General features: G+C 44.8%; 1 protein-coding gene across 1 annotated transcript; it reads right to left on the bottom strand.

The window, feature by feature from the left end:
- Window positions 1-19,666: 19,666 nt before the first annotated feature.
- Window positions 19,667-21,278, bottom strand: LOC117150685 (protein snail). The gene has a single exon (XM_033317697.1). It carries the CDS (start codon window positions 21,135-21,137, stop codon window positions 19,965-19,967), a length of 1,173 nt encoding a protein of 390 aa, XP_033173588.1. The 5' UTR covers window positions 21,138-21,278; the 3' UTR covers window positions 19,667-19,964.
- Window positions 21,279-24,274: the final 2,996 nt, after the last annotated feature.

Raw genomic sequence — 24,274 nt, forward strand, 5'->3', positions numbered from 1 at the left:
CATCCTGGGGCGATCCACATTTTGTTGGTGGGTGTGTGGTTCGACAGAATGTGGGTTGAGGTCACTGGGTGGGGACTTGAGCAGAATGGACAATGGTATTGTATTTGGTTAACAGGCCTAAAGGTCTTCCAAACTACTTTAATGGTTAGAACTTATAAACTATGACAGTTTTTCTCCTGCATATTTCTGCAGGGAGAAATTACTAGTACTAAATTAAAATCCAACCGTGTAAAGCAACTGCAATATTTATTGTCATCTCAAGAAACCACAGATGTTTCAAGAACCATTAGGTTTTCATACTTAATCCCCAAAGAAACCACATCTCCCCATCTATTTATAAGACCCATACAGCTGCAGATTTTCAATTTCTACGATTTCGAGTGCCAAACAACCCTTCCCATAGCATTACTTCCGATATTTTCCTAGCCCAAGAATAGCGCACTTCCTCCGCAGGCGGAACAGGTGTGAGGTAGGTGGCTCGAATCACAAGCGCGTGTGCGACTTGTGCCTGGATCCTCATCTGCGATCCGGTCGTCGGTCTGGGGATATATGAAGCTGGGCGGCACGACGTCGACATCGGTAGTAACAACAAAGACCACGGCATTCACTCGAGTGACACCTTTTCGACCAATGCATCTGCACAATTACGAGCGGAGCCAAAGTATCAGATTTCTGGAGAAGGCAGAGCCACCAGCAGAAAACTGAAAGACGACGACCAAGTACCGAAAACAGAGAACTCCTTTCTTTTACGCGCCACTGAGAAACGGCACATTGCACATGTCCATGTCCATGTCCGTGTCCGTGTCCATGTCCTGAGCCCTGGATGCGACTTGCAAGTCTTGTAAAAGAGTCGGGGCACTGGGACACAATGCTGCAGAGCTACAATCACAATCCCAATCAGTCACCCCCATCAGAAAGGCAGCCTCTGAAACAAAAGGGCTCTGCGAGTGCGTGCGGGCTAGAGATGGCAGCGTGAGGAGTCAAATTAAACAATGTTAATTAGTCCTTAAGACATATTGAATAAGACTAGAAGTAAGCAAATTTAAAAAAAATTGCATTATTAAATTATTTTACTTAAACCTTGAATTTGCCACCAAAGTCGATTTTTTACCGAAACAAAAATAACGTATTAAACAAGTTTTCAAAATTGTAATTTTTAAAGGGGTTCTCTTTGGATTCAAATATGATTTGCTTAACTATGAAAATATTAAAATATGTCTATAACTTTTAGCTTCGATATGGGTATGGGTATTTATTTCACCATTTCTTTAATTTAACGAAAAGTGCCGATGCGATAGTCTAAGCATCTCAAATCGCATACTCAAGGACCATCTCTAACTGTGTCCTGGCCTTAGGTGCGGGTGTACCGCCTTGGACCCGGTATTGATTTCATGTTGACGCTGCAATATTTCTCTTAATGAAAACAAACAATGAGACGCTGATGCGGAGGCCACGGGCCAGAATGCAGGCAGCTGGCTCGCAGGCAGGAGGTTGGATGGCTGGCAGGCTTACAAAGTGCGTGTTATTAATATTATTGGCCCACAGGCTGCTCCCGACTATTGGCCACACAGGGCGTGCAGGGGCCAGTTGAGCGGTGCCCAGTTGCCCAGTTGGCCACTTGGCAACTCGGCCTGCCGAGATGTGTGCTGCGAGATAATTGTGCCGGGCAGGTCGTGCCAAATTCCACACGACGGAAGACAAGACCATCGAGATGGAGCTGGAGTCGGGGCCAATTTAAAACCAATTTAAAGTTTAATGAATTCATAAAGAAATCAGTGACTGCACTTTCAAAACATAATCTGCCGACATTCCGCCTTCTCCTCATGGCGTGCCAAATCTCATAATCAGTCAATAACTTTTGCCGCCTTCAAGCACGTGGCCGTGCACTTAGAAAAAGGATCCAGTAATTGGTTTTTAGCTATTTCATTTCAGAAATAATTGAAAATTTTGAAGGTAACTCATTCCATATTTGTTCAAATTTAGTAATCATTTGTTTCAAAAACATTTAAATTCTTGCATATCTAGAGATCCAGGGACTGCAGAGGCTTTATTTGTTGTTCCTTTTTCGAAGGACCAAAACTTTTTCCCGAGTGTGAGTCCTCCGTCCGACATTGCCTCGAACTTGGATTTCCACTTGGCCGTATTTTATGGGCAATCGAAGTGAAATCAATGGCAGTGCCTGCATGCCATTAACACGAAAGTCGCCTCGATTGCGAAATCGCTTGAGGCCATCGCGAGGAGAGTGGAGACGAGTACGCCGGCTCCAAAGAATCTCAGATGGACGAAAGACCCAGACCCAGACCCAACCCCAGCGCGAGTCCCAGTTTCACAGTGCCAGTCTTTGATTCGTTAAACAAATTTTATTATTGAACAGATTTCCGAAGCATGACAGTTATTAATTGCAAATATCGCTTAATTCATCGCTTCAAAACGACAACACATCGCATAGTTCGGGCCAATCCTCCAAACAACCTGTAATCACGACACGATTCAGGCCAGGATTTCGATGCGGGGAGAGGCTCTGGCCAAAGTTATGGCCAAGTTGTGCTGGCTTGTGTGGCTCTGATTTCGCCGGGTGAGCGGCTGGGATCGAGGATGTATGTAATTTACATGGTTGCATTCCATTGACACTGATCATCAGTTAATTTGTTTCTTTATTGCCCGTATGGCTAAAAGTGAATGCGAGTCGTTTGTTTTCGGCAGTGGGACACTTCTTATCCACCGCGATCGGGTCGAAGAAGAAGTGAAGGTAAAAAGTCCCGACTGATTGAAAGATGGCAATGAGTTATGGCCCAAAATCCGATCAAATTGCACAGAGACCCAGATCGCCGAAAAACAAACCGAACGGCTAAAACAAACTAAGACCCCGAATTAATACTAATTGGACTGTCACAATCCATTTGGCAGGCTAAATGCCGGTTGTGCCAGCCAGCAGCCCCACATGCATCTATTGGATGCAGTTTCAATTTTTGGATACAGATACAGATACAGCCACCCACCGCATGATCGAATCATTAGTGAAAGGTTTTAGGGCACTTGATCGATCGGGCCGGCTCGTTAGGCCCCAATAAATGCACTTAGCGATCGAATACAAGTCAAATATTTTCACAACCAAACGGACTTGGCAAAAGATTGATTGTGTTGACTGATGGTGTTGTGGATCGTTCGCCGCAATTGGCCATATTTTCTCCACTGCAACAGTGGCAACTGCAACCTCCGACTTGCAGATATCGTGATGGCCCCGTTTTATTGATGGATTAAGGGCGATTACGCGATCGTTGTCCGATTCAAGTTAGCATAGAAAAGGCAAAGTGGCTGAAGGGCCAAAGCAGCCGTAGCTCTCGTTGTTTGCTGAAGACCATAAAGCCCCGATTCGAAGATGCCGAGGATAGTACTCTCGAGGGAATATGGCGCAATCGATAATCATGACATCGGCGGGCCCGAATTGAGCTGTCATGTCAGACGGCAGTTAATCAATGTGGCCCAGCGGAAAATACATAATCAAATTAACTGCCAGAAGAGAAGTCCGAGTCAGGACAATGCTGCCAATGTAGGCCACAACGGAACGAACAAGACGATTGTTGTCTAGCAATCTCTGGGGCTAGAAAACAGGGTATTAAGGGGGTGATGAGCTTTGTGGGTATGCTTGATGCATTTAAAATAATGAATATAGCCCGATCACTGTAAGTGCAGTTTTTAAATTACAGTTTAATTATAAACAATACCTAAAATAGCTAATATATGTAGACATTATAGTTATTATATTGTAAGTAGTTCCCAGTATTTAAATTTTACGTTCACAATTCTTTACTATACTGTCCAGAATATTTGGAATCAAGCTGAGAACCTACAATTCGAATCCGCGATTTCTAAGATTGACTCGATTTAGAGGTCCGCTTGGGGCGGCAAGTGATTTGATTGCTGGCCATTGCCCGGGGTCGGGTGGCGGATAGGATTCGGGTTGGGATTGAGTCGCCGATTGAAGACCGGATCGGGGTTGGGGTCCGGCAGTGGCTGACTCAGTTCAAACAAGTTGCTGGCGGGAGTTATGAAATAATGCATTATAATTTGCAGGCAATTGGCTGGATGGGAGATGCACCTTGTGGTATGGGCATGTTTGTTTCTGCCCCTTTTCCACCCGCTCCTCGTAGAGGCACTTTGGCTCCCTCTTTGTTTTGCATAATTGTGGGAAACAACCAGCGGGTTTTTTTCGGCCATTCGAGCTGGACTTGCTAAGTAGGCTAAGGTTCGTTATGGCATGCCTGGCCACTGACTCAGTCCCTCCGAAATCCGTCCCCATCCAGCCTTCTGGTATTTGATAAATTGAGCGCCTGCTATCGAGGGCTATCGGTACGACGAAGTGCAGGCAGCTATCGAAGGCGATCGCCGTTGAATCGCAGTGATTAATACAGAGTCCCAGAACGGAGATGACGATGCCTGGGGAACAGGTTTCCACTGCACTTGGCGCCTGCTGCACAGGAACAAAATTCAATATATATTTATGATTCCATGAATGAGAAAGCTGGTAATAAGGCCGCATTTATAAATTGCATGTACCAAATGAAATGATACGAATCATTGCAATTAACAGCCGAAATATATAGCATTAAATGGCAGTTGTAAGAAACTTTTCTTTACATAGTCAAATAGTTATTATATTATGTATCTCCATCTAAATGAAGCCAATTTAAGCCTTTTTTTCCTAACTGACTGGCCTGTCACCTCTCTCCCCAGCTTCAGTACACACCCAGTTCCGTCGCCTGGATCCGATACCATCCCATCCGATCGGATTCGATCTGTCCCGGGGCGATCCTCATTAGCCTTGCGCGCCTTGCTCCGTCGCTCGCTAATCAATTGTCGCCGTATTAAGGTCGCACTCCACTGCCTTTTTCAGTCGCTATCAGCACTGCCATCCCATTTTGGCGCTTCATTTAAATCATAAAACAAAGTACGACTCCCAGATTTATGATGTGAGATGAGCGACTGCAAAATGCGCTGCACTTGATGGCGAAGGTAAAGTAGTTATCATAACTAAAACAATAGTTATCTCTCCGCGATTCTCAAGAATGTTAGTTGGTTAGTTGGTAGTCCCTTCTTTATTGGCCATAATATATTTGAAATCTTTACACATTTTAATAATTTTAAATATTTTAATTATAAAGAAAGTTGAAAACACTGATCAACTGGATGCTCTACACAGATTTCGCAGATTCACCCAAGTGTGTGACAGCTTGCATTTTTGGTCGCCGTTGGTTTGCCTTTGCTTTTGCTAAATGTGACACTGAGGCTACTGTTCGTAATGGTGTTGGCATTAAAATGGATTACACACCGAAAGCGGCTGCTTGAAATTAACCGAAGTATCTCAACTGAACCGAGCTGAGCTGAGCTTTCGCCTGGCGTGGCCCACTCCCCAATTGGCACCTGTGTTTTCGGATCCCCGATTGCAGTTGGAGTGGCTGCCAGGCGACCGGACTGGTTTGCGGAACACATAAATATGTATAAACCGAGGCTGGCACATGAAAAAAAGGTGTTCCTTGTTGGTGCGTCTCTGTCTGCGTCTCGGTGCTTTAGTGCAAAGCGGCATTTATTCACGGCATTTCGATTTCAATTACGATACAAATTGTCATTAATGTTGGAAAGTTGTTTTCGCAATCGTCGGGCGGAAGATAGCGCCGGCGGATCGAAGGAGATCGCGGGCGGTTAGCCATGATTTTGATGGAGTGGATAGGCTTAGAAATCGGCCAGGCCAGAGCGACTATCAACTGAACCTGTGTCACAATTGATTGACTTTGCAGCATTCGCAGTTCGGGCTCATGAAACAAGCAGTTCTCCCCCCTTCTCGAGTGACTATTAAATGCTCATAAACCACAATTATAATTTCCATATCTGTTGCGCTTGTGCACCGAAAAACCACACCTCAGATTTACTTGACTTGCCACACGAAATACGAAATACGAGTGTGTGCCCAGAATTCTTACTCATAAATAAAACATTTTTAATTTCCCATAATTTTCGACCCGCAGCGCACCGCGAATTTCTCGTGCGGGGAGTGTGTCCGATTCGAACAATATATAGAACGATCGATGAAGAAACCCCGATTTCCGATCTCCAACCCCAGTCGCTTATTAACGTTACACTTGAAAAAACAGACTGCGCTAACTTCTGTGTGTAAGAACTGCTAGTGCACATTAGTTTTGACTACATATTCTAACAGAATATAGGTACAATAGTTTCAATGGTCTCCGAAATTAGGGGTAGCTATTTTTCTTCAGTGCAAGCCCAGATCGACTAACCTGCGACGACGTCTTCAGACCAACCCAAAAGAACTTCCGCGACGAACGGCAAACACGGGTCACCGTTATGCCCCAGTGCCACCCCCACCGCGCCTACCTGTACCCATTCCATAACCGAACTGATCTGAGCGGGGTCCTCCATATGCATACCACATACTACACCTTGAGTCAACGAATCGAACGGACAGCGCCTTAAAATTTTATTTGGGTTTGGTGGCCGCCCTGTCAACGTTCCAGCATTGCGTACTTGTTAAAATATGTTTTCGATGATCGCACACGGGTGCACTGGGGAAAAAACGATGCTACCAACTCTCATTTTGATACTCACTAAAAGAAATATTTGTTAGGCGAATAACCGCCATGGATAAATTCCATTCCATTCAATTTTATAATAATGGTAATATTAACAATATTAATTTTTATTATGATTTGCATATATCGGTATTCACTATCTGTAATCTTAATAGCATTTTAAAATGTTTTTAATATAAATTTATAGGTAACCCATTTTCCCGCAGTGCATTCACACATTTGCTTGTTTGCCTTTTGAAGCGCTGTGTTTTTTCGTTTATTTCGAAAGCGTTGCCCAGAAGATGACAGCGGCGACTTGGAGGTGGACTTGGATCGGCGATCGGTGCGTTATTGAAGCGAAACAAGTGTTTAGTCACCCAAACAGAACATCGCAGGTAAAATGGGTGCTCCTTCACGGGACCCCTCGCACATCCCCGCCCTGGAAGCCCCTACAAAGTGCTCCTCCTTGGACTCAAGTCAAACTTGTGGAGCGCACCCCAAAGCTGTCATCCGACTGCGTGGCATGCCTTATTTGGTTAGGCTTCATTGAAGGTGCACCTTTGTTACGCTCAATGAGCGATATGTTTGTCGTCTCTTAGGAGGTAGCACATCCACTTTGTTGGCGATCGCCATTCCCGTCCCCATCCCCAACCTCCTGAACCATCGCGATCGGTAATGGGTTCTATATGTCTGTTTGTAGCATGTGCCCGGTCAGTTTTGTTTCTTACGACATGTTTAAGAGGTTGGGGTTAAAGTAGATCGGCTTTCCGAGAATTAGGGACATAATTAATGCTCGCGGGTTTCCGGTCAGCAGATTCACTCAAATTATAGAAGTCTATTGGGGGAACCTTATATGCTAATAGGGACTTAGCCCATGAAACTTAAAACGGAAATCAATGAAGATATCATAGTTAAATTATACGTTACTTTTAAAGCAATTATTGTAGTCGGAAAGTTATTGTTTATAAATATTCTAATGCATATTCATACCATTGGTTTGCGCAATCCATCTGTAAATTCTATTTTGAACTTTCCGTTTTCCAAGAGAAATGGCCTTTCTTATGGGCTTACCCGCAAGATCAATGCTCTGCGATCGACCCAAGATTTACGATCGCATTTCATAATTTATGTCACATTCTAGGGCCAAACCGAACCATTTGAAAATACCCCCGCCATAATTATGGAGCCCCACTCCTGTTCAGTTGCAAAATGATCGGCAGCTGGCCACCCCGCTTTGCTGTATCTATCGGATCGATCTGGCTAAGCGCATCTCCGCCGTAAACCTTATGACATTTTTATGTTAATGCAACTTTGACTTGGGTTGCTGCTCCTCCGGTTTGTTCCTACCGAATGGCGCCCGCCTCGATTTTATTACCTTCTAAATGTTGCGTTAAGTCCGCCATTAAACGATCGACGCCAGTGCCGTATGTTTACAGATTTGTCGTCATAATTGCTTTTTAATGCCTTATCTATCGGACCGGTCTGCCTGCCCGCCTGTCTGCCTATCTGTCTGTCTGTCCCCATATCTTTGAGGGATTGTGGCATCATCATTAGGAGAGCCATTTAATTGTCTCGAATGAATTGCTGCCGCTGCTGAGCTTTGGAGCTACCCAAGGTTACACAGAAAACAAAGGAACTACTTGTTAGTAAAATGCCTAACGGTGATAACAATATCATTAAATATTTTTGAATAGAAACTATAACGATAAAAGTTCACTAAGACATAATCTTATTTATTTGCTTAGACATTAATTATGTAATACAGTTTTTTCCCAGTGAACAGCTTCCTTATCAATCGATCGCATTGAGTTACGCATTCGACAAGAACCCTCTGGACTTTCTGGGTGTGTGGGAAATCATTTGTGAGTCCAAGGGGGGCCTCCCAGATTAATCAGCATGATGAGTAATGGTCAAATGTGAGGATCACACGCACACAGCTCCCCCATCCCGTTGGGCTAATTCCAATCCTAACTGATCTCCAGCCACCATAAGCCCAGGATTTGTGGCTATTCCAGATAGCAATGCCTAACTTATCGTGACACCTCTTAACCCCTGCCATCGCTACCATAAATCACCAAGTATAAAATTCAATCCGCTTAAATTGCTTAATTATTGACCAGGTCTTGGGCGTTAAATTTACCTACATAAAAATACGTCATTCCGGCTGTGGTAATTCACTCATATTAATTTCAATTACACACGCCGCACAATGCAATTATGCGTTTGTGAAAGCGCGGGGAGGCGGAGGGGGCAGCAGCACACTGTCATGTAAACCGAAAATCTGGCAATTTATGTGATCAGCGGCTGCGATTTCAATCAGCGAAAAAGTCGCGCGCGGCGATACCCAGCGTTAAGAAAAAAAGCAAAAATTACTCAACACCTTCCCAGGAACCTGCACTTAAAAATACTTTCCAGTTAACAAATGATATTTATGAAATAAGATGCGTTCTCAGTTGAATGTCACCTAGAACTATGAGGTTAAAGGTTTATCAAAAATTTAAGGTAGTCTTTAATTATTTAATCCATCCAAGCTACTCTTTTTTTGACTTAATAATTTATTTTTTCCCCTTAACAATTATTAAATGAATTTATTTTGAGACCGAACTCGATTTTTTCAGTGTGCCTTGAACGGATCTGTAGCTGCAGGGCGAGTTTCTGGCCGTCGTCTAAGCGCGTTTCAAATTTCTTGTCCCGCGACTCGGCGGCCGCGGCAAAAAGGCTAAGAAAAACAGGCAACTGCAACGGCAAACGGCAGAAACTTTAATTAAAGAACACCATAAAAGTGTCGCCCGTGCGATCGTAATTATGAATTTAATCTCAATTAAAGCGTTTATCTTGATTTTGCATGTGGCCAGGCCGGGGGACCACTGTGGTGGTTGCTGCGATTGTGACTGGGATCGGGATTTGGACTTGGGTGAGACCTGGTCCCCGTCGCTGGGCAATTTGTTTGCCCAACGTTTGGCCAGTGAATTTATTTGCATTATCCTGCTGCTCCGGCTGGCGTCGCACGTTCCAATTGACTGTGGCTAAAATGGTGGCCACTATCCGAAAAGCCGGCGCCCGGCTTTTATTTGCTTGGACATGTGCAAACACCTTTGTTGCATTTAGCAGATAAGCATTTTTTTATTTTCATGTGGCGGCTGCCTAGCCAGTTATCAATTGGTCAAAGTTTTTATCTACTGTTGAGCGTGTTTTTCCCTAAGAGTTGTGCATTTCAATTTGCCTTGAATCGGCTAACTTGTTACTGATAGTTGATCTAAGTTTAACGACACAGAATCCTTGTTAGTAGCAGTTAAAGTAAAAAAGGACATGCTTAACGGGTATTTAAGAGTTTATATTTATATATCATTTATTACGTTCATATTTGTGATAACTTTTATATAAAAATAACCTTGGAAGTCAATACGCTTTCCATTTCTCGATACTCAAAGCTGGATTTTTCTCATGAGGTTTTCTTTTTTACTTATGTCTGCAGTTCCGCTTCGGCTGGCACTTGAATTTGATTAGTTATATGCCAACTTAAGCATAAAATATGATGCCTGGCCAAGAGTTAACGGGCTCCAATTGGCTTTGACTTGGCCCGAGATCATTTATCAAAAGAATGTCCCGACGCACTCTAAACACCTACACAGAAAGAGAGGCATGATCGCGAAAGAGAGAGAGAGGCAGTCAGCTGGATAGCTGCTCAAACAAACGATTATTGGCTTGTAATTTCCGACTATTAGTAACATTTTGCGATGACAACCAGCGCGGCTTGGGCGATCCATAGACGGGCAGAAAACCAATAGGATATCGTTCTTTATCAGATCCCTTTTTGTGATTCGCGCCCCGTCCATGAAACGAAATTAAACTCTGGGGATGACCAGCTAGCTATTTTGATATTAAATATAAATTTATATTTTCAATTTTTCACTTATTTAATATATTTTCAACTAAAATCTTATATTTGCTTGTATTGTTCAATATATTCTTTAAAGGAACCATGCAAAAATTTGTTTATATCAATGTAATATTATATTTTGTAATATTAAGTCTTAGTCATATTAAAAATGTTGTGTTGATATCTTTAGCCATATTTCCAAGTACTTAAAATACGATTCTCAGCACTGCTGTGGGAGGACCTGCCATTTGGAAGAACTCCCCGGCAAGTTGTGCAAATTTGACGGCAAAAATCAATTTGAAAACGATTTCCGAGGAGTCGTGGGCGTCGCCCGCGAAAAGGAAACGCCAATATGACACGCTCAGCGGAGGAGGAGCCACTTGGCTGACTGGGCCAGGTCTCATGTTACCACAAGCCGAGCTGAGATCCAAAGCCCGAAGCCAAAGCCAAACCAAAGCCAATGTCTTAGCCTAAACCTAAGCCAAGAGCATTAACCAGCTATCGACGACGCTGACGGATGGCCAAGACCGCGAGGAGTCGCAGCCGGCGGAAGATAAGCGCCGCCAAAGACAAATGCGTCTTGTGGGTTCAGAAAATCGCCGAGATTATTACGATTTTTCATAATAAATTGTGGCAAATCAGGCGCTCTGGCATTATAAGGCATCATTAACAACGACAACGACAACAAAGTCGCAGCGGGCGAGGCAACTTCGTTCCGATCCTTCCACCTCACCACCCTTTAAGGATCCACCAGCGAGGCGCAAGCTAACACTGTGTAGGCCAAAAGCGTTAACAAGTCGGCCCATGACGTTGCAGGCGACTCTTGAAGACGCAAAACTGTGAAAGCCAAGGCACTTGGGAAATAGCTTGTACGATTATATTTTTATGAAATTTTTATTAAGTAATTTTTGAAATATTTAAGCCAATTTAAAGCATATTCATATTTTTTGCTATCTACTGATATATTTCCTACAGAAGTCACTGAAAACTACTATGCTAGAGAGAAATCTATATATTATACTTAATATTTTTTATTTAGTTGGGCAAACTTTTTTTTGAGTGCCTTGGGCCCAACAAGTGGGAAGTGCTTCACGTTCCGCCCCATCCCGACCAGGTCCGGTCCAGTGCGTTGTGGTGCGGTCCGGCCAAAGATCAAGCCAGCACCACCAAAGTTGGCGCTGTGCGTGGCGCTCGTCGGCCTCCTGCGAGTTTCTTTGAAGTCCGATGGCAGCGAGCGGCCAAAGTCGTTTATGAGCAGAATGTGTACGCGTTGATGACGCTGATCTGTGTGCAGCAACAACAACAACAACCAGAGCGTCGCATGTGCGCAACATCATCCACATCTATTGGAGCAGAAGGAGTAAAACCCACCTAGGAACCCACTGCAGCGAACTCCACTGAACCCAACCCAAGCTAGAGTACACTTAGCGAAATATTATAAATTTTAACTATCTAACTAACTAAAAAAGCAAAAGTTCTGCCCCATTTGCAAATTGATTTTGCTTCGAGTTAGATTGCTCACATACAGTAACCTATTTATGTTCGATAAGTAGTAAATGGAATTTTCTGCCTGTGTATGGCCAAAGAAAACGCCAAAACGAGCCGACCATGTGCCGCATTTACTTGTCAATTTGTTTTTTGGTCAACGTTTAAATAATGAACTCATATTTGCAACTCGGCCCGAGACTCTGTGGCTGTGTTGCTGCACATGCGGCGCATGTCATGTTGCATTATGGTCGGCCAGTTGCCACATGGTCGCTGTTCGATGTCCCTGTCCCCCAGTAAAGGGGGTTGCTCAAGAGGGGGAGTGGGAGTGGGCATCGCACTTGCTGTAACTTAATTCCAGGAAGGCTTTTGACCGACCGCGCGACTAGGAAATGCCAACTCCCAAGCTGCAGAGGGTGGCCGGCACAAAAGCTCGAATGCCAGCGAAAAGGAGTTCATACGTAATGCGGTAAGGTGGTTGAGTTGGTGAACTGGGTGTGGTTCCAATCGGTCTGTCCGTCCAGCAATTGAAAGTGCATGTGGAAGTCGAAAGGAGAAGGCGTCAGGGGGAGGAGAGCAAGGTGTATGTGTAGAAATATAGCAACCTGGTGAACTTTGGCATTTACTAAGTGCAAGGCTTTGAAGCATCTCGAATTTTGTAGTTAGAAAACAAATTGAAAACAATTGCATATATATGTATATAAAACAGCAAATGCCTTTAACAACCGATATGAATGATATTCGTATACAAAAAAATGATTTCCTGCAACGTTAAATAAGAACGGTATTAATTTTTTCTTGGCGCCAGTTTCATTCACTTTTCGCACATGACAATTAATCCACAGCCTGATCAATGGCGGTGATATTGGAGCTCTGGCATTGAACTATATGGGGGACTCTATAGGGACAACACCCACCGTAGATCGAGAACCCGGAGGCAATTCGAGCTCCAATCGAGTGGCGATACTATCGGGCGTCAGCAGCGACGCCATCTCTGACATCTTCGACGTCTCTTTCGGCTTGGTGGCAAAAAGTGCATTGCATTCTCATAATTTGGATGCAGAGTTGCTGAAATAAAGAAATCGGTTAGAAGCACAGTGCGATCGGGGGCGTTGGTGCATTGGAGCACTGGATCATTTTCAATTCCAATTTGTTAATGCGCGAGGAGGCATGGACTTGGACTTGGAGCTGAATCTGGGGATTGGGGCCTCGGTTCTGGGCTTGGCCACTTGTTTGCATCAATTTGAATTTTAATTGAAAATGCGCTGGGTCTTGAAAATACTAAGAACAGCACGCGAATCCGAGTAGGAACAGAAGACTGGCGCCAGTTGTCGGCCGACTTATGTGGGTGGCTATATAACTTCGATTCGAACTGATTTATGGCAGTTGGTTCCGCTTAGCTTTGGTTCTGCCTGCAGGTTAATGCAAATTGTCAGGGCTAAATGAACGAGTGCTAATTAATTAAGCTATTCATATGGAAATTGTGAGCATGTAGTGCTTTATTTTCAGAATTATCAAACTACCATCAGTTGTGCTGGATTTCTATGACATTTTGAAACGGACATGAGTACATCCTAGCAATAGCCATTAAATGCTGAAGTGTACATACATATGTAACGTAATATATGAATGATATTAAAATTACTACTTTGAATATAAATATCGTGAAACCCTTTTTTGAAAACTTGGCCCCTCTTGATTAATCGCGGTCGGATTCAGAGTCTAACCGCTTATCAAAACACGATCAGAATGTTCAAAATGTTCTGAAATATGCGGCCGCACGAGGACCAAACAAGGAATAATATCCCGGACACACCCAATAAATTTCGAAGAATGCTCAATCCTTTTAACATTTTCAAAAACTCGATCCTTGGGGGTTGCAACAGCACATCGGGACATCAGAAGTGTAGCGCACAGGATAATGAACCCCCGATTATGGCCAGAAAGTGAAGCGAATGAATTCATTAGGGAAAACTGTCGGCCGACCGACCGCTGACCCTTTGGTCAAAAAGGGGCATTTGGCCAACTGTTGTGGGCCCGTACCCGAATCCGAGAAATTGATGAAAACTGACTGAGCCTGCCCAGCACACGAACGGCACACGAAGGACATGAGCGTGTCGTGTTAATTGCCACTATACGATATAAAGCGGGTCGGAGCGGCGAGCCCTATCGACGTTGTTTGCGGGGCGGACAGCCAGCCATATGGTGCCTCGCGAAGATGTATCTATTTTGGGCAGTACTGGAATTAATTACGAGCTGACCAAATTTGATCACCGAACTGCCGTTGGCCCATTGTGGATTAGCATCAGAGGTGAGAGGATGTCATAGAAAAACGCTAAAGGTATGCATTTCTACGTACGTTTAAAATATAGTTGTAAGTAGATATGAATATTTAGATACATACGAGTTGATAGGAATCCCATTAGCAATACTTAAACTGAAATGTACTTAAAATATATATCAGATATAAGAAGTTATTTTCTTATTTAAACTCTTTATTTGATGTTCGCATAAATGATCGGATTGCATCCTAGTCAGTTCGAAAAACATTTGAAATAGTTTTCAAATTACTTGTTTTTTGGCATGTTTATGAAGTATATTCATTATAATGTTACTAAACTGTTAAATGTTTTCCTCAATTAACGATAAAGAAAATAGCTATGTCAGCACCTCTGATATCTGGAGTGGCATAAGGGCCGCTGAATGGAGAAGAAGTCCTGCCACCTGATGTCTGATTTGATGGCCAAAAGGAAAACGACTCGCATTGGGCCCTCGGGAATGGAATTTACGGTTTCACTTTCAGCGTTCAAATCAGAACAGGTAAACGTAGTCCGCCGATAAGCAGACGGTTCTAGCCAACAGTTGTGCGTCTCGCCCAAAGATAAAGTTAATTGCCCGGCGTTTACAATCTGTTAGTTTATGGAGTGTTGCCAACACTTCTGTATCAACCTATCGCCGGCTCGTTAAATACACTTCAAATCGCTCTCCACAGCGGAAACGGAAGAAAGTCTTTTTTCTCATGAATATTTCAGCGTTTCGAGCGTCGAACAAGCTGCGTCATTCTATGAGATCATAGAACCCCAAAACTATTTGCATATACAGCATTCGATTGTCTATCATAAAGTGTGCTGAAGAGTCTGTCACGTGAATACGATGTCTTACAAAAATTCACAGTGAATTGCAATTTGATTGTGCTAGGCTTATGACTGCAAATATATATACATATATTATATTATATCAATAATTATTATTATTATATCAATAAAACTTAGCTTATGGTGTACGACTATATTTATGGCCTTTCTCTTGTACCAATTCCCAATAACAAGAGGTAGTTGCACAATTCACATTTCGCTTAAGTAATTTTGAATATTTTTTATATATATTGTTCAATTTCATTGAGCACATGGTAGATATGTTGCATGGAAACAGCGTTTGTCAGCTTAAGTTTCAGCAAAGTCTTGAGTGTGGGCAATGAACTCCCTTGTGAAGTACAGACTTATTATTCCCATTTTAAGGGTCATATCTACCGTTTCTAATACACCGCGATACAAAAAGTAGGCCCATCTGAATGAAATGGAGGAAAGTTCCATACATAAATCATTTTCGGCATAGGCTGTGGAGCATCGGCTCAAGCCATCGCAGGGAGCTGTCTATTTTTGGACACCAAATCGCATCTTTTGTAAATTTCAGTGCGGGATTGGCGGGTGGAGTATATGGTATATTTGTAAATGCTACCGCATCGATTTGCGTGCGATGTGTGTCAAGTAGATGCAATCGCTGGGCGAAGTGAGCTCTGGATCGGATCCCATCGACTGGAATCGATTTGCCTGCAAATTAACGAATCGGATGTGCCAGGAATGAGAGAGGGGAGCGCTACTTTCTACCCTTTGACTGTACTTTATGCAATATTTATACCTGGATCGTGGCTCTTGGGAAATTCAAATTGCAGATGAGCCCCAGATGATGGCAGATGTCAAGCAGGAAGTGAAGGTAATTTTAGTGTGGCATATAAGGTGGCTAATTAGGCGGAGACATGACCAAATCATAACCACAATTAACCGTTTGGCGAACATGTCGCCGGCAAGGGCAATCAGTCGGCCAGCCCTGGGCGATCGTGGCTCTGGCCCTGGCCCCCTTTTTGCGATCCCCATCCCGATCCCAATCCCTACTCCGATCTGGAGATGATGGGCCTAGCAAACACAGAGCGACATGTCAACTATAACCACCCATCGATCGGGCTTGTCGACAACTCAGAAGAGTACAACCATCCAAAGACAAGTAACAACATTTATCAACGCTCGCCGATCTACAGCAGTCCAGGCACGAAGCCTACGAGGGGGTTAAGAGATGGTGCTGCCGCCTGGGTTATGGTTGATGCTTTGGCTGGGGAAGCTGGGGATTGGGGCGATCTGCCTGCCTCATCATCAAGTTGATGGCCACAGGAGTCTCAAGTCCGCAGTCTCTTGACTGCACTTAGCGACTACTAACGCCAGGTTTCAGCGGTCATGTTACTCAAGAATCCACTGGCGAAAAATGTTTACCAGCTTATGAAAAGGGAAGTTAGTAACCTAAGAGCTTTATAATATATTTAAATATTTATTTTATTTCAATTGGAATAGTTTTGTAGTTTCAAATAGCTGTTTGTATAATTTTAATTCCACAACATACTTAATTATTAAGGAGATTTTATTGACAAACAGATATTAGAATGGTTTGTATATAACATAGCCCACAGTTTTTGAAGTGTCGAGAATAGAACCTATGCGGTCTGCGACTGGCTTTACAGTTAAGGTCACTGATCGCTGACAGGTTGCCATCCGCGATCCGCAGGCCGGTGTCGAATGCTGGGCACGATCATTTGCATGTGGCCTGGCATAAAGCATAAAGTTGAGCTCCGCTGGATGGCGAGATGGCGGAATGGCTGGATGGATCCAATGCGATGCGATGGACAGTTGTCGTGGCTGGGTTGTCAGCCGGCGGCGCAATTTCTCTCCGGGATTTGATTTATGCCATGCGATCGCACATCGCTCACTTGTCGGAGTCGGATTCGTGGACCCCTGAGAGGGGCTGGTGGGATGGAGATCTGCCGATCATATCTGCTGCTCCACATCAGCGCTGCGATTAAGCAATATGTTTTTTATTCCAGATCAGGCTTACCCACACTTACACCCGCTTATCTGGCATCTCCCGACCGCTTACGAAATCCGATTCCCAATCGAAATCGAAAATCGCTAGTTGACTTGGCTGGCGATGTGTGTGCGAGTACCAAGATTAATGTTGATGCTTTTTCAATTACAACTCTGGCAGCATACAAATTTGGAGTAAAACGTAATCGCTCGTAATCTCAGACGTCCTAAACGACGACTTGGTCCACGATTTCTGCCCCATACCTGGTCCTCCTCCTCCAACTGGCAACTCCTGGCTCCTCAGCTCCTCGACTGCTGGCTTTTCCACTGAGTGACTGCCTAAGTGGCTGCTAGCTGCTGAATGTTAGATGCTGGATGCCTGAGTTCGGATTGGATTTCCTAATGTTTGTTTTGCATGAGCTTTTTGTCTTGCCTTCTCCCCTGGCATTTCTTTTCTGTGAATACCCTTGTTGAAAGTATGCAGACTTAAACAAAAAGTTAGGTACAATATATGAAGCTGCAAGATGGGGATATTCCTTAGTATCCTTGTAAGTATTGATGACATGAATGATATGATGATATTGAAAGTCAAAGGCTAAACGTTATGTAGATTTAATAGCATTTTTAATATGCTAGAGACAAGTTTGTCTGGAAGAGTACCCGTTCTTCGCTTTTCAAGGCTAAACAATCTTTTCTAGTTTTTGCTCGCGCTCTGTGACATGCGCCGCTCGCTGATTGCCTGGCCTGATCCTCCTGCTCCTCCGCATTCTCCTTCAGCGCCTCCTGATCCTCTTCTGTCCCTCGTATTTCTTGGCAATTACAAATGCCGCAGCTTGTATCTCTGCCGGCCATCGATTTGTATGGCATGGAATGGGCCGCGTACTCGAAATCGGAATCGCATCCACATTGGAGGCTCGGATATGTGGCTTCCATCGATCGCATCTCGTTTGCTTTGTCAATTGCAATTTGTTATCGCGTTGCCGGACTAATGGGGAGTAAGTCCCCGATCTCAGGTGGCTCTGGGATCGATTCCCTGCGCGGGATTTGCATTCAGCCAAGCGTAAAGATCGTCTGACTTTTGTGGTCTGTGATTTCTTTTGGCTTCCCTTTAAGCGGTGATTAGCCGCAGGACAATGGCAAAAAAGGATGCCGCAGAAACAAAGGGCGGAAGACTTCACAGAAGTCGGTCGCCCAGCTCTCCCAGTAGGTCACTGGGTGAAGGCATCTTGGGCAGACAATCGGGCGACAGGTACTGCGATCCTTGGACTCGTTCTAGCCATTGTCAACCCGGCAAGGTGTTTTCCTTACAGCTGATGCATTGTGAGCAGTTGCATCTGTGCTGCAGTTTTTTGCAATTGCACAAGAAACGCGCTCTGATTACCGTAGAACTGGAATGATTGGTCATTGTCTGCATTGGTTCCTTCTGGGAATGGATTGTTGTGAGTCTTATTTATGGCCAAAAGGTGTTGCGACTGCAACATAATGTCGCTAATGCTTGTCCCATTCCGACACACCCGAATTCGATTATTTATGTTTTAAAGTCACACATCCCTTTAATAATAAAAGACTAAAATACTGTATTGTATCTTTAAAATTTTCCGAACTAATATCTATTAGAACATGGCTATTAACAAATTGAATCCAAATACCCACTCACCTTGCCTTGATAACCATACGTGCCTAAGCTAAAATATCCACCCATATCTCGGATTTATGCCTCATACCTGTTCAAACTAAAGTATTATCACCGCGCGGGTCTAATCAAATAGTCAGATAAACCTCGTCGGGTTCTCGGTTCAGAGCATGCTTCGGTGGTAATCCAATCCAATCAGGACCTGAACTACCGTCTGCCAGTCAATCAGGAAGGACACGATAAGCAGCCGTCGCTACGTTTATCACCTGCACTCCTTGGTCCTCTGGTGTCCTTTGGTATCCTTTAGGGACTCAGGACGCATGCGCCACCATCAGTTCGGCAAAATGCTGGAAAAGGATTGCAGAAAAGTAAACGTGAAGCGATGTCGGTGTCAGCTAATTAAATATTTGCATTGGCAAAAGGTGCAAAACGCCGAGCGATATGGATTGAAACTGATGGAATACTATTAATGGGGGCGGGTTAGAAGGAAGTCGCCGAAATGGAAAGTGTATGACAAATCGGTTCCCTGTTTGCACATGCCAAAGGTGTTTTCTCCGAGAATTCGATATTGCTATTGTTGTGATTTCTGTTTTTCGAGAGGGTTGGCGGAAATTGTCACAAAATATGAGCAGGGGCAGACCCCAAAATGCGGATGTATGGTTTCCTGTTAATTATTGTACATTTTGAAGGCACATAGAAACTGTAGAAAGAAAGATTACATTTTTGAATGCGTTTCGGGAGATGAAACATCATCTTAAAATGTTTTCAATAACTTTTGGTTACCAATTCATTAATTTCTTATTCACATCTGTCTGTACTTTAAGCCCAAATATAAGTAATAGACTTTAATTTTAGTATTTCTATAAAATTTTCTTCTGTGAAAAAATCTTTCTAAAAATCGTTGAAATATTAAAGACCACATAAATTTCTTTTTTAGTATGTTTTATTTTTATAAAAATATTTCATTTTTCTCTTTAAGCTAGGAATAATCTTAACAACAGTTGGCTTAACAGTAATGAGAATACATAAATAAGGGTATATAATAATTAAATGAATAGATTTGGTAAAATGCTGCGTGTGACAATGAGGCAATATACATGAACTTAAACATAGAATACTATGGCTGAAATAAATATAGTAATAGTAGCACCAAAACCGAATCGACTTAGTACAAGCTTGTTTGGTCTTCGCCAGCGGAATGTGAGTTTGCTTAGGTAATTGTGTCCTGCTAAGGGATTCTTATGCTGAGAATCCTACGCAATAGTGATGGTGCAGTTGGAGCTGGAGTGCTTGTTCAGGAGCGACATCCTGGAGAAGGATTTGTGGCACACCTGGCAGGCGTACTTCTTGACGTCCACGTGGGTCTGCTGATGGGCTCGCAGGTTCGAGCGGTCGGCAAAGGATCGTGGGCAGTCGGGGCACTGGAAAGGCTTCTCTCCAGTGTGGGTGCGGATGTGTCCCTGGAGCAGCCAGGGCCGGGAGAAGGCTTTGCCGCAAATGGGGCACTTGCAGGGCAGAGTGTGGGTGCGGATGTGCATCTTCAGGGCTCCAATGGTGGTGTACAGCTTTCCACACTCCTCGCAGGAGTGGGTCTTCTTCTCCTGATTACACTCGGCTGCCGGGCAGTGGAACTGACGGTGCTTGGACAGGCCCATCGAGGTGGAGTACATCTTCTGGCACTCGTCGCACTTGAATCGGTAGTTTTTGGCATGATTGGCGGCCACACTCGCCGACGAGGCACTCATGGCCGGAGTGTAGGAGTATCCCGATGAGCTGCTTACACTGGCACCGCTGCTGCTGGACTTGGCCTCATCGAAGAGGTGGAACAGAGCCGGCAGTGGGATGTCATTTCGCACTGACAGATCCTCTGGCTCGGAACCGGTTTCCAGATCGGATCCCGGGCTGGAGGGCGGCGTCATCTGCTGGTAGCTGTAGACCGACTGGGGCGAGGCCATCGAGCTGGCTGGCGAGGGGAAGGCGGCCAGATGGGGCTGATAGCTGCTCCACAGGGCTGAGATCGGATTGCAGCCGGCGGCCATCACAAAGGCGGACTGGAAGGGATTAATCGTGGTGGGGGTGGCGGTGGTATATCCCGTTGTTCCTGCCGTTAGTCCACGCATATGGATTTCGGTGGGCAGGTAATCCTGGGCCTCCACTGGCGGCGACAGCAGGCATGAGTTGGAGCTTGAGCTGGAGATCCTTTCCGGTGTTTTTGAAAGGTTCAGCACATAGTCACGTTTCGGTTCCGGCTGCTGATAATCCTGGGTCTCCTCGTCGCGACCCCGTTTCAGGGATAGATCTTGCGGCTGATCCTGGGCAAACTGCGAGTCCTTGGTCAGGGCCAAGGCCTCCGTTTGTGGCAGACGCTCCTCCACGAAGACAATGGGGCGCTTCTTTAGCGGGCAGCTCTTGTAGTTGGCGGCCATTTTTGATATGTGTGTGATTAAGTTTTAGTTTCCGGTACTGATCGAGATCGGTAAATCGGGAGATCGGCGATCGAGAGGCGAGTTATATAGTTCGGGATCGAGTATAGAGCGGTGGTTGCGTTCTCAACGAGAGCTGAGGTGGCTGTGACAGGTCGACAGTCGAGCACGCTCTTTTATACCCGGAACTCTGCGCCTCTGCCGACGTCGCTGCCGCCATTTGGTGGTGGTTCTTCTTCAAAACAGAAAAACACTCGCACGTGTGCGTCGCTACCTAGCAACAACAACAGCACTTTTCCCATACCCTTGTTGCGTATTTCCCTCACTTCCCTCTACCTGCTCTCTCTCTCTTCCTCAGTTTCCCACCTCTCTCTCGGAAGAGCAGACGCAGGCGCACCCTCCCAGGAGTAAGGATCCCCCGTATAAGTTATGACAGCTCTGGTGGCTCTCCAATTTCCCGATACGCTCACAACCCACCCGTAATAACTCCTGCAGGTCCGGGTCCGAAATGCAAGTTACACTATCGCCTCCCTACCCATGGATCACCCTAAGTAATTTTCTATTTTAAGCACGAGTCAAATAGGACTCCTAGTACTCTTCGTTTATGGGGTGGTTTCTGCACTTAGATTGAGTGCTTCAAGTACATCTGCCGAGGCTCTAAATTCGGTTTCTAGGTGGGGAGTTGAACCTGAGCGACACGCACTGACAAAAATGACACCTTCGCAGAGAGGTGTTCCAAATATAGCACTGATAATGAGCCGAATTCCGAGGCACCAAGTGTCAACTGTGGGGTGCCCTCTGCGCTGACTTATGGATCATCTCCAGTGGCTCATTGGCAGCGATCGATGAGAGCTAGGAAAACAGAGCTCAGGGCATAGGAGACGTCATTAAAAACTTGAGAAGGAATTGACGAGGAGTGTCAAGTCTCCGGTGAGCTTACCTTGGATCGTAGAGATCTCCTGTTCCCATGATTGTATCTTAGCTAAAAAACTGTTTATGAGTCCGAGAAAGAATGAGTGTTCAAATACGAGTTCCACATTTTAACTAATTCTGCTCTCTCAAAATTAATTAGATTGATGACGTAAAAAATCATACTGCCTTAGCAGCTAGCTGAGTCCTGGACCATTCCCACAATTCTCGCTTTCCACCTCCCCTGATCTTTGACTCCTTGCCTCATCGCGCACACACAACTTTCCCAGCTAGCACCTCCAGACTTTCAAGCCACCCCTCCAACTCTCGATGGGAAACTTTCCCAACTCCCACTCCCGCATGGAGGCTGACATGCAGACTTTGTACCCGGAAAAACAGACAAGCCCGCATAGCCAAGTCCGATTTTCCGGGTCGTCAAAAAAAACCAGCCGCGGTGGTAAAATTGGAAAAAATCCGTAGCAAACCCAAAAGTTTTGATAAACCCAAGAGGTGACAAAAAATTCCAGCGCGGAATTCCAATTCCCCGCGATCCTGCAACCAATGGCGTGAGGGAAGATGGGAAATGTCGAGCCAATAACCCAGCCGCATTTCCATTTCGTATTTCCCTGCAATGGATTTTCCTTCGGCGAATGTCCGGATGTGGATCAGCGAAGGATTTAAAGTAATTTCCCATCTTATCCAATTACGCAGTCAGCGAAACTCAAGCAAAACAAGCCACGACGAGTGGAAAAACTGGCTGGGGGTTTTCTATATGTCCTCACAGCCTACCTGGTGGGTCATCCCGGATATCTCGGTTATTACGTGTGTTATTCCGCGCAATGATCGCCATGACACATCCATGCACATATCTACCTAATGATCACTACGATGAAGTCCTCGGCCGCGGAATCGCCCGATGGGCAACGCGGATAACCCGGCCAAGTCCTCATTCATGTCGCGGGAAAATCCGCACTTGTCGACCGCATATCCGCTGAAGTACCTGACTTGCAAAAATTCCTGGTTGGGTTGGCCCGCTCATTAGCATTAGGTAGATTGGCGGGCAGTGTTTTCCGCTTCATTCATTACTTCAATATTTTGGGGAAAACCCTTTCGGGGGTTAAATACTTTTTCCCCGACTCGCTCGGGATTTCTGCAGGTGCTCGCCTGCAGTACGATTTTCCGTAGACATTGTTGTTGTTTTAGTCAATTTTCGCTGACAATGGGCCCGTCCCATTTTTGCACCTTGTCCTGGCTCATTTGTTCAAGTTGACAATGAAGAGGGAACACAGGGATCTGCAGAGCTCGACTGACATTGTTCGAAGAGGAGCCATGCGAAATCGTAGATCGAGTCACAAAACAGAACTGGGTCGACAACCAGTGCAAAAAGGAGACATTATGGGTAATGATGGAAATGTATTTGAAGAACAAAATGTTGATAATTGTAATTTTATTCATAATTAATATTACGGAGTTTGTAAAATATATTCGCATAAAACACTCAGAAAAACCTTATCGCATTTTCGCCCAAGGATCCTGTAACTGTTTTTTCAGCTTTCTAGAATGCGTTTTTCTAACTGAAACCCCCACTCCTTCATAGGCCATCACTGCCTAACAGTATATCCAGGTCACCTGGCCCAGTGAACCTTTTGCAAAAACGAAGATATGAAGAGGAGAGAGAAAAAGAAAGGAACGAACATTAGGGATACCACCAAGGAAAACAAACTATGGCCCAAGATATACGATGTGTGATGTCGTTGACAATGAATTGTTGATTACTATACTACCCCCAGGTCAGGCTCTCCTTTTTTTTGGCACGGAACAAAGGAGCTGCGATCCATAAATCGAAGATCGGAGAAGCAGGGAAAATCACTGCCACGGGCTGTGTGTGTGTGGATGTGGACCGGGTGCATTGCACAATCAATAGGTTCGCGGCACAATGGCCGAATACAGTGGAGTAAATGTTTTGAAAAGCCAGCGAAAGGAATTGCTTCTCGGAATCCTTCGGCGGGGCCGGCGTATCAATGTCCTTTAGCCAGAAGAAATCAAAAAGTTGGATCACCTGGCCGTATCTGTCGGCGTTTATGTGCGGGTGCGGGTTCCATCGCTACCTGTGGCCCATTGTTCGCTGCAAATAGTGAATGACCCCCGACCCCGACCCTGGCGGGTCTGAAAATCTAGACGGACCCCAAAAACCATCCCAGCAGCAAGCTCTATTGTCGCAAGTCCTGCAC

Source organism: Drosophila mauritiana, chromosome 2L (genome assembly GCF_004382145.1).
Source record: "Drosophila mauritiana strain mau12 chromosome 2L, ASM438214v1, whole genome shotgun sequence".
In the NCBI taxonomy this organism is placed as follows: Eukaryota; Metazoa; Arthropoda; class Insecta; order Diptera; family Drosophilidae; genus Drosophila; species Drosophila mauritiana.